At 45.4% G+C, this 11246-nt stretch overlaps 1 protein-coding gene across 3 annotated transcripts in view; it reads right to left on the bottom strand.

Annotated features, from left to right (window-relative positions):
• Positions 1–263: 263 nt before the first annotated feature.
• PDXDC1 (pyridoxal dependent decarboxylase domain containing 1) overlaps positions 264–11246 on the bottom strand; it is a 53304-nt gene continuing 42321 nt past the window's right edge. For 2 of the 3 annotated variants that reach the window (XM_058569999.1, XM_058570000.1), the window contains 9 exons: positions 9086–9174; positions 7983–8088; positions 6149–6320; positions 5360–5478; positions 4929–5050; positions 3847–3939; positions 3662–3758; positions 2620–2724; positions 264–2100 (listed from right to left, as the gene is read on the bottom strand). In XM_058569999.1, coding sequence (XP_058425982.1) covers positions 1841–2100; positions 2620–2724; positions 3662–3758; positions 3847–3939; positions 4929–5050; positions 5360–5478; positions 6149–6320; positions 7983–8088; positions 9086–9174 — 1163 coding nt within the window. In that variant the 3' untranslated portion in view covers positions 264–1840. The remainder of the gene's footprint in view (positions 2101–2619; positions 2725–3661; positions 3759–3846; positions 3940–4928; positions 5051–5359; positions 5479–6148; positions 6321–7982; positions 8089–9085; positions 9175–11246) is intronic. The other variant, XM_058570001.1, reaches the window with a different exon arrangement.

Raw genomic sequence — 11246 nt, 5'->3', positions numbered from 1 at the left:
GAGACAGAAGAGCAGGTGTGAGCTCACTGTTCTGCAGTACCATTCTAGCACAGATCATCTCCACGAGACTAAATTTAATCTCTGAGCGTGACACAAAGCCACTGATACATCTGCTCTTGCAGGTGTAAGGTCATTATAAAAGCCCAAATTGTGATTATTATGCAAGCTATATTTTTAGCAACCTTTATTTTTCTGAAATAGCTATCCGCAAGGAATTCACGAGGCCTGATTAATAGTAAGACTGATGAACTGAACTCACTGGCAACAATTTCAAGAACGTTTATTGAAACCAACATTCAAATAGTACCTCAAGGGTGAAATTCTGGTTCAGCAAAACCAATTAACAATTCCATATATATATAAAAACATTTAAAAATTAATTTTGTTAAAGGTGATAATTTCCCCTTCCCCCATTTTATCTGTTATACTTCATTGCACCAAATAAACAGGGAAGACTTTGTTTAATCATCTGTACCCCCCCCCAAAAAAAAAAGAAAAAGGAAAATTGCATTTTGACCAGTGCCAAATGTCAGAAATCACATCAAATCAGAGTGTAATTATAGGCTTAATGTGGTATAAACTAAGGCTTCCAATACTACAGTCCACATACCCTATGTGACTTCCCACCATCTTTGAGTCTCAATAGCTTGACTTGGCTGGACTAAAAGGCACAGGGGCCACACCTGTGATAAATGAAGTGCTGCCGTGCTTTTGGGAAAGCAGAGACAGGCAGTAAGTAAGGGCTTACTTCCAGTTTTTTCAGCAGTAGTCTGGCTTGATCAGCCTGAGAAAGATCACTTTTCTGGTTCTTGTTTCTGAGTTGGACCCAAAGGGGTGAGCTGCTAGTAGAACAGAAGCTACAGAAGCTCCCATGTGAAACTGGTCAAAAGTATACTTATTTTAGAATTGAAACTTCACTAGGTGCTCCACACCATATTTAATATTAGGCTCTTAAGAGTAGCATCTATCGGGTTTTCAGATATTAAACATAGAAATGAGTACAGTCTGTAGCTGTGTGCCAATTTAAAAGCTTTACCAGTATTTAAAAATATACATATATATATGGTCAAGCAGAGTCTTTACAGTTAACTCTTTATAGATGAGTCTTTAATTTGTTTACAAATAGTATATAAAGGGAGAAATGGATTTGTGGCAGAGGAAAGTCACAGACAGAAGCACTGCCCGCTCTAATTTGCTTGATGACCCTGCCACAGCTTGAATGGACACAGTCCTTACTTTCGTGTCCAGGGAAAGCAGCAGTTGGGGATGGCTGGAGAGGGCTTCTGACACTCATATTTACAATCCCATTGAAACCCATTCTCCTTCAAGCCAAACACAATCCAGTTGTATACTGCAACCTGATCAAACTACTAAAACACCAACTAAAACAGATGGCCAAGAATGCTATCTGTCTGCCCTCTGCAGAGTGCAGCAGAGAACCCAGAGAGTTCTGAAGAAAGCTTCCGACCAAAAAGTTCTGTGTGCAACCTAGTAACTTCTTACGCTTATGTTTCGAAAGATAAGAGCAAGTGTTTCAAGTGGCAGGCACTTGAAATTCTAAGTGTTCTTTGTGAATAAAAAGTGTTTATGGTAACTCGGGGAAAAATGTTTGGGTAGACAGAAACAATAGTTGTTGGTTGTTCTACATACCCATAAAATTAGACAAGTCAATTGCCTTTCTAGAAAGCCTGGCTTTCAGGCACATATTTGTGCAGAAATCCCAGTAAAGCACAAATAATGGTAATTTCTCTTGTATTAGCATATGGCACAGTTCACATTTTCAGTATAATTTCATCTTCCCTGAAACTATTCAGAACAGTCTCAAAGCAAACACTGAATTTTATCTTAAGCTCTCCGGTTCTTCTACCTGTGGGTGGTCATCTTCTGGGCGCTGGGCCCTGTTCTGGAGGGCCCCAGTCTGCTCGCCTTCCTGAGGGGTGGGAGTCCCTGGGTGTTGCTCAGGACTGTTAGCCTCCAGGGCATCTTGCTCCGGCCCACCAGACAGGTGCTCCATCTTTTCTAAGTCTTCAATGTGACTGACTGAGCTTGTCTCACTCTGGGCATCTGAACCTCTTAGGGACCTTTTAAAAGGCTTCTGTCCTAGAGAAAGATCCATGAACAGCACTGAAATCTTGGTAAAGGACACTCCTGCAACAAAAGCTCTCTGTGCAACAAGCGATTTAATTACAATTGCTTTAGCAAAAATCCCTGGAATTACTGACTCTGAAATATTTAAGTGATGAGGCGAGAAATGAGAGTCGATATGACACTAACATGCTCCCAAGACTGAGAACTTCTGAGGTAACTTCACTGGGAAAAGCTCAGGAGAGTAAAGGCCAGGTTAAACGGGATGCCAGCTCTCAAGGCCCTAACTTCCCCACTGGAGGGCCACAGAGCCATTGCTCCATGGCTAAAGCCCCAAGGCTGCGGACATGGCTATTTAACAGGACAGTGATAGTCTTAATTGATGAGAAATAGGACTTTGGGTTAAAGAGTGAGGAAAAGAAAGGAATGCAGGTAATACCAAACCACTGCATGACGCAAAGGTCTACTTTCCCCAGAGAAACACCGCCAGTTTCCTTCAGTGTTAATGAACTCACACGTGGAGATGTAACGTACCTGGAAGTCTCTGTTTAGTGCGAGTGCCTGAGGGGGTCTGAGGTGGTGTTACTCCTGTGCCTTGTACTTTGTAGACATATGTGTGTTCTGTGGATTCCAGAGAGCCTGCCGGGAAAAGAGAGGGGTGTGCCGAAGCTTCTGGCACAGGCTGCCCTGGGAGATGCCCCCACTCAGCCTTGTTCCCTAATAAGCTTCTCCAGCCATTCAGCCTCGCATAGACTGGTGGAGACTTCAGCACTGCTGAACGTGCCAGGAACTGGAGAGAACTCACGAGTCCCAGTCCTGCTCGTTTCCCCAGGTATCTCATGTCCATGTGACAACACTCAGCCAGCAGCGTGGCCCGAGCATGCCTGGGGAGCGGGCCCAAGTGGGAAACGTACTTGAGCAACAAGGAACAGTTGCCTCTTTGCTGAAGGCTGAGGCTTGGCGGGTGAAGAGTCAGATGCTCTCTTGCTGTCATATGACAGTGTGGTCATCATTTCCTGGGGAAGGGATAGAGGAAGGGGCCCCAGGTTCAGGGAATTATTCCCTGGGCAGAACAGGAAGGGAGGAGTCCTGTAGCTGGATATCCTCTTCCCCAATTCCCAACAAGTGGTAATACTTGCTGGTTGCCTGGTTTGAAATAAAATGGTCCAGTGTTACAGACTACAATCTTTTAATTTCCTCTTTCAAAAGCAGCCCTTTGCTGGGGCAGAACACTAATGAGGACTGCAAGGAATATTAACACTGAACCAAAATGCCCAAGACACATTGTCTTGAGGATCTGAACAGCTGAGTGAACATGTTCTTGCTGGATTTCAGGAAGAGGAGTCTGCTGTGGGCAATGGGTATCTGCTTTCGTGCTATTTCAGCTGTCGGGGTGGGAGAGGGAAGACAAGAGAGTCACGGGGCAGACAAATCTCGTCTCCTTAGACAGGTTGCTGGCACGGTCCCCGGTAACAAAGCATGGGATGTGTACAAGGCTTCTCGAGTGTGGGATCCCATGGTATCTGGTCAAACTCTGAAGGTAAATGGGATCTGGGAGGAAGCTAGTTAGTCCTACCTGCTGTTAAGTTAAAACTTCTTCCCTTTTGTGAAGCTTGGACTGGAGAAAACCAATTCAGCACGGATCCTACTACAGGGATCTGCCGTAACACCCCCTGCAAAACATAACTGTTGCTCAAGATCATCTTGTCAAGTCTGGCTCCCGGCCTGATGCCAGCTGGGAAGTCCAGTCTGGGGCCTCACCTCTTCCAGAAGTCGCTCCTCATTTGCCTTCTGCAGTTGAACCTGAGCTTCCTGAATTCCTTTCCGAACCACTTCTGTCATGTTTTCCAGAAGCTGTGTTAAGACCAAGAAAGACATTACTTGTCTAAGCTTCTTGCCTGGGGCCTAGAAGAACTATGACACAGCACTGGGGACATTTTTCGCAAGTATGTTAGTAAATGGAATTCTGCGCTTTTAAACGTCAGTGTAAAAATGAAATAGAAAACCAAATAGAAGAGGATAAAATGCTCAAGGAGGCCTATGCAGACACACCTTGGTCACCAGCCTCATTTGCCAGGAACAGAGAGGAGAAGTAACTGTCCCTATGAACTGAATCTCATTTCAAAAGAAAATACACACTGCTCAACATTTGTGGAAATGGAGTCAGAAGTGATATAGTCAGGTTTGGAAGACACTTCAAGAAGTCCACCAAAAATTAATAAAGCTGGCTCCTCAGCCTCAGTTCAAACTTCCTTCTCTTCCCTACGTCCACCAATAGTGAATCACATGACAGGTGTTTCTGTCTCCTCTCAGACCAGTCTGGCTTTAATCTCTTTTCTCCCATTTTGAGTGATTTCTAGTGATTCAAATGTCTGGTTTGGAGAACCTCCTTTAAGCCTTATAGCCTGTCCTCCATGCCAACTGGCCAAGAGAAGCAGGTCAATTACTGGTGGAAAGTTCTGTTGTCAGAAACGTGTCTCATTCAGCCTCAGGACCCACTCCAATCAGGAAGTCTTCCCTGACCCTGTCAGGCAGAGGTGACTGCATCTTCCTGAATGCTCAGCTACCCCTAATTTCTACTCCATTGCATTTACTACCTCACTTGGTTATAAGTCTCTCTCCCCCCGCCACTGGCTTGTGAGTTCACTGAGGGCAGGGGCCATGTCAAATCCACTTGGCATTCCTGATGCCTGGCACAATGCCTAGCTCACAGGAAGCATTTGAAAACTTCTTGGATAAGAATGAATGAACAGACATTTCTGAGGGTAGCTTCTTCCTTCTTGACTCCAGCTGGTTGCCCAGGCAAAACCCAGAAAAGGAATGAAACACTTAGTCTTACAGACCCTTGAGTTTTCCTCAATTTCTCGGGCTGTGACTGCAATGGTCTCTACTAGTTCAGAAACATCTATGTCGTCACTCGCCATGCCGACATAAATACAGCTCTTCATACTTTTATACTCAGGGCCTGCAGGAAGAAACAACAGATCAACGTGGTTCCCAAGTCCTCTATTGTGAGTCAGACACGGGCCTGCTCTCCTGTACAACAGCATAAATAACCACGCACCAAGGAGCCTCCCCTATGGGGAGAGGAGAGTGGTTCTAATGAGGAGACGGGAAGCCGGAGAGGCTGCGGAAGGGGAAGGTGAAAGGAGCTACCTCACTCTAGGAAGAACTAAACCAACGTTTCCTCCAAAGAGACAGAGCCCATTTTCCTTTAAGCCAGTTAGAAATGGCCTTCCAGAGTTCACAGATGACTTATAAAAGTGGTAATTACCCATTTTAAATGTAAGGTCAGATTCCAGTTCATTTAACTTTTTCAGGAGTCCAGCATGGATTTTTTCCCCTTCTGGATCTAATTTCAAACTGCTCTTATCATCATTTGCATGTTCATACCTATAAACAATATCAAATAACAGTATTTCAATCTCAGAGATCAAATGTCTCTTCAGACACAGGACTGCAGATGGAGCATAGCTGTTAGAGATTACCGAGAATGCAGAATGAGAGAAAGGGGCAAGGGAGCCCCTCAGAGGGTCTCTAGATGGAAAACGGGCAAGACTGTCACAAGGAAAGCCCATATTTCTAGGTCCATGACATTTAGAGAGCGAGGCAAGGTCTGGAAGTCTCGTCGTTCATAGCAGAACAAGGAGACTTCCCTCATCCTGAAAGGAGATGGAGAGCAGCCATAGGAAGGTCTGCGCACGCTGACGACACAGGACAGGAGTCTGCTCTGGGGAACTGGCTTCTTTTTCTTAGTGATCTGTAATTCTCATACACCGTGGACAGTAACTACTTGTCAGTTTATACCTGTATGTGTCTTCTAGTCACTTGAGTCGGCACAGAAAAAGAACACACAGTGACTCCTACTTCAGTGGGTGCAGCAGCAGGCCACCTACCTGCTGTGCTTTTGTAAATGCCCAGAACATCCAGCTGAGTTTTCATTAGACGTGTACTGTGACTACACGTATTCATCTCAGATCTCTAAGCTGGTTCACAAATGACCCACCCACGGTCTTTATACAGCAAAGAGAAACTCACAGCAGGCGGCAGGCTGAAACCGTACCTGACAACCCCTATTCCAGGCCAGTTAGGGTCATCCACGTATAGGAGACCTGTGGTTCCTGTCACTTCCTGCTTGAACTCCTCCCGCAGCTGCAGTGTGCAGGTCAGGACCGGCAGCTTGTTCTGTATGCAGGCTACGAGCTGATCCACATCCTCTCCCCGAGTGCCTAAAACTGACAACGTTCACAGAATGTTAAAGACAGGCTTGAGGAATGGCTGAAAATGAGAGGGTAGTGCTCCCACATCCACTCTCAGGAAGGTCAACAGCTCTAGGTATACCCCATTAGCTGGAGTTGAGGAGTTAAAAAAAAAAAGCCATAAAACTCAGATATGGAAGAATCAGTTGCCCAGGCAAAACCCAGAAAAGGAATGAGACACTGATTAGTCTTAGAGACCCTTGAGTTTTCCTCAGTTTCTTGGGCTGTGACTGCAATGGTCTCCACTAGTTTAGAAACATCTATGTTATCACTCGCCATGCCAATGTAAATACAGTTAAAAATTATTATAGCCGGCGGCTTCAGGTGTAGACACAATTTTTTTCTTACACAGAAGACAGAATTAGCCCCTCCGATTTAATACACAATGAGAATTTCATGTAGGAATCAGATTCTTCTCACAGAAAGACTGCTTAATATGTCAGGCTATCAACATCATCTCATCACAGATTAAAAGCCAAGAGGCAACCAGACAGTTCTCTCTCTACGTTAACATCATGGGGAGAGAGAGGGATTGTGGCGGGTTTGTGGTGGGGAGGCAGGAAGGGCAGGGTGATGACAACAGTACCCAGTCATTTCTGAAGGTCAGCCTGAGTGGTCTTGGGGCTTCCGGGCTCCAAGAGTCTTGGCAACATCACTGCTCCCTCCCTTCTGGCGACTCAAACGTTGTATGTGACCTCACTGAGCCTCAGTGCGTGCTGCCTCGGTGTCCTCAGCCTGCTTTCCCAGTTTTAGGGTCTAAGCTGCTGGGGCTGGGGAGCAGAGGTTCCTAGAAAGGATCTGGAGGCCACCGGCCATCTTCGTGATGGCTTTTCTTTGCAGGACAAATGCCCGCATTTTCCTACTTTGCTGTCTTTGAGAAAATATCTTTCCAAAAATGTTGAAAACATCTCATGAAAAACCATCAAACATTTTCTGAAAATGTTTAAATCATCTCAGAAAAAAGCACAGATTTTTAATATATCTGTTTTCAGCTTATTTTTTGAGTCCTGCTATAATATGCCAAGCACGATCTAAGGCATTTCCTATACATGATCTTGTTTTCGTCTTCACATCATGAGGCAGTGGGGAGAGGTCTGCAGATCAAGGAACTTACTCAAGGTCCCACAGGTATGAACTGGCCGAGGGACACGTACCCAGGACTTCTGTCATACAAGTCCACATACTTTCAGCTATACTGCTTTCGAAAGCGTCTACAACAGTGGTTCTCTGCCTTTGCTGATCTACTTGAATCACCAGGGGAGATTTAAAAAGTACAGACGCCCAGGCTCCATTCCAAGTAAACCAAGTAAACCAGAACCTCTGTAGGTGGGGCCCAGCCCATGGGAGCTTTGCCAGCTCCACAGGTGATTCTAATGTGTGGTCTGGATTGAAAGGCCACTGAACAGAAGAGGAAGGGTCACAGGACATCAAAACATAGGAATTTCAGTGACTTGACAAGTCTCCATTTCTGAGACGTTACAGTGGAAGGCTAATCTACCTAAATTTAGTCTGAAAGAAAAGAAAAAGCCTCTCCAAAGAAAGAGAACAGAATATCACAAGGGAAAGCCAATCACGCCCACAGCCTGGACTTGAACAGACATGTCACTGTTGCTCCCCGGATCCATGCAGGCTCGTTACCTGCTGCTGTCATCAAAGGGCTGAACCTCACACACGTGCCCTCCACCTCCAGATCCATGACGGTGAGGCCACTCGTGGGCACCAGCTCTTTCAGCTGTTCTCCCAGCTGCAGGGAAAGGCCAGAGTGAGCCCGCTCCGCAAGGAGGCAATCAAGTGTCTTCAGACCCGCCCTTGTCTCCTCAGCCCCGGACCCAAGAGGCTCCTGGAGGGCCAGTTTCCTTTCATCTTGGATTCTCTTTGAACACTTATGGCAACTTCTTTTTTAAAACAATAAATTTTATATTTTTTATTACTAAAAATACAAGTTCATTGTAGAAAAATCTAAGAAATACACTTAAACCAAAAGAATAAAATAAAAATTAGCCATAACACACCACTGAGAAACCCCCACTGCTGACAAGCAGTATCCCCACCTTGGGTCTGTGTGTATATGTGTGTATGTATTTTCTGTTGCTGTCATACAACATGATATTCTACACGCTGGGTAGTAACCTGCATTTTTTCATACAATTTATGATGATCATTTCCCTTCTGCCATAAACATCCAGCTACATGGTTTATACTGGCTGTTTTGAACGTCACTGGATATACCATAACTTATTCACCAAAGCCCCTAGGGTGGGCATGTCCAGTGTCTTGCTAGGATTGATACCACTGTGGTGAACATCCTTACATTGTTTAGAACATTCTTTACACTAAAATCCCAGAGGTACAATTTGAGTGTCAAAAGGCAGCCGAAGCATAATGCCTGTGATCCGTATGGCCAGACGAGCAGAGGTGCTCAGGGCTCTCTGGCTTCCGTGCCTTCTGACACTGCTACAGACGCTCACTGGCACTCCCGAGGGGCTGCACTGCAGTCCACATTTGCCTGTTGTTTTACAGCCTTCATGGCAGCCAGGAAATGGTCACCAGAGGGAACCATGTTGAAAGGACCTGCCAGAAGTCCAGCAGTACGAGAAGCGGTGATCTGATTAAGAACCCCAGAACAAAGCCCAGCACCCTCACAGGAGGCTCTCTCCTGTGGGTCTGATTTCCAGACGTGACCACACGTTATTCTGACCATCTGGGATGCGGAAGAAAGAACCCAGGACCGCCATTCTTACCCAGCGATTCAGTGCATCGCAGGAGTGTCTCTCCCGGCCGACTGCTGAAGGTGCCATGTTGGGCACTGGGACAGCATTAAGCACTGGATCTGACAGCAAAACACAGAAAGGGGACTCACCTCCCAGAAACACAGCTACCTAAAACACATACCCCTCCCAGCCCATTCCACTTAGCTCCCAACATCAATCCGAGGGAAGAGTCTCAAATATTACAGAAATCAAATGTATCTCTCACAATGAACGGATAAACAAAATGTGCTATACACATACAATGGAGTATTATTCAGCCTTAAAAATGAAGGAAGTTCTGTCACATGCTCAACATGGATGAACTTTGAGGACATTATGCTAATCGAAATAGGCCAGCACAAAAGGACAAATTCTGTATGATTCTACTTATATGAGGTACCTAAAGTAGTCAAATTCATAGAGACAGAAAGAACGGTGGTTGCCAGGGGCTGGTGAGAGGAGCGGGGAATGGGGAATTGGTGTTTACTGGGTGTGGAGCTTCAGTTTTGCAGGATGAAAAAGTTCTGGAGAGCGCTTGAACAACAATGTGCAGATATTTTAACACTGCTCAACTGTATACTTAAAATGGTTAAGATGGTCAATTTATGTGTTTTTTTTACAATTGAAAATTTTTACAAAATGTATATTCACACAAATAGAATTCTTAATTTCATTTAAAAAGTTTTTCTTTCAAGGAATTTCGAGAGGAAATCAAAGCATAAAATTATAAGTTACTAACTAGCCTACCAAGTAGTGTGCAAGGTAAATCAGAGAACCCAAGAGCATCCAAACCAGGCTTCCCAACAGAATTATCCTCTTTCCTTGAATGGTCTGGGTGCCTGCTCGTGCAGGTGCTGTGTGAGCAGACAGGGTGCCTGTCATTTTGGTGTTTACATTCTATTGAAGGAATACCATTAAGAAAGAAAGGAAATCACGACATATTGTTGTGAGTGCCCTGAAAGAAGGTGGGCACTCGGACATAATATGAGGGAGTCCCCTTAGGACAGACAGAGAAGGCCTCTCTGAGGAGGTGGACATCATGGAGACCTGGCTGGTAGGGAGAAGCCAGCCTAAAGAAGAGGAAGGGAAAACGTGTTAGAGGCAGAGGGAACTGCAGGTGTAAAGGTCTTGCTCTAGCAAAGAGCAGAGTGTTCTAGAAACTCAGAGACCAGTCTGACTGAAGCATAGCAAGCAAGAGGGAAAATGGCCTGAGGGGAAGTCAGAGAGGAAGGTAAAGGCTAGAACCTGCAGGGCTTACAAGGCCTAGGACAGAGCCAGGGCCTCATTCAGATACCGAGGACTGCCGGGCACGGAAGTGACAAGACGTGCCTTCCACTCAGAACACTCACTCTGCATGCCACGTGGAGAATGGTCTGGCATGGGGTGTGTGGAAAAGGCGGAAGTGAGAGATCAGTTGAGGGGGACTGCGGCTGTCTAGGTGAAAAATAATGTTGCCCTGGACTAGACTGGCACACTTGGAACATTCTTTAAAAACAGAGATTCCCAGGGGCCAGCCCAGTGGCGTAGCCGTTAACTGTGTGCACTCCGCTGCGGCAGCCCATGGTTCGCAGGTTCGGATCCCGGGCACACACCGACGCACCACTTGTCAAGCCATGCTGTGGCGGTGTATAAAGTGAAGGAAGATGGGCACGGATGTTAGCCCAGGGCCAGTCTTCCTCAGCAAAAAGAGGAAGATTGGCATCGGATGTTAGTTCAGGGCTGATCTTCCTCATACACACAAAAAAATAAAAATTAAAAAAAATAGAGATTCCTGAGATTGGCAACAGATGTTGGCTCAGCGACAATCTTCCTCAAGCACAAAGAGGAAGACTGGCAACAGATGTTAGCTAGGGCCACTTTTCCTCACCAAAAAATAAAAATAAAAAACATAATAAAAAAATAGAGATTCCTGGATCCAACCCACTCAATCAAAGTATCTCTAGGAAGCAGGGCCCCCAAATCTCTATTTTCAGGTGACTCTCTCTCATTCATCCCAGCAGTAGTCCAGAGACCAGCATTTGGAAACCACTGGTTTAATCACAGGAAACTATCAGTGAAATGCTAAGGCACTTAGGTCTGGAGTTCTTGTGAAAATTACTAAATTTTTCTGAAATGATGACTGAAGATTTTAGTAAGCAAAATATTTTGGACT

Source organism: Diceros bicornis, chromosome 26, assembly GCF_020826845.1.
Source record: "Diceros bicornis minor isolate mBicDic1 chromosome 26, mDicBic1.mat.cur, whole genome shotgun sequence".
Lineage (NCBI taxonomy): Eukaryota > Metazoa > Chordata > Mammalia > Perissodactyla > Rhinocerotidae > Diceros > Diceros bicornis.
Note: the sequence above shows the minus strand (reverse complement) of the source record. Positions and strands in the feature narration are given on the sequence as shown.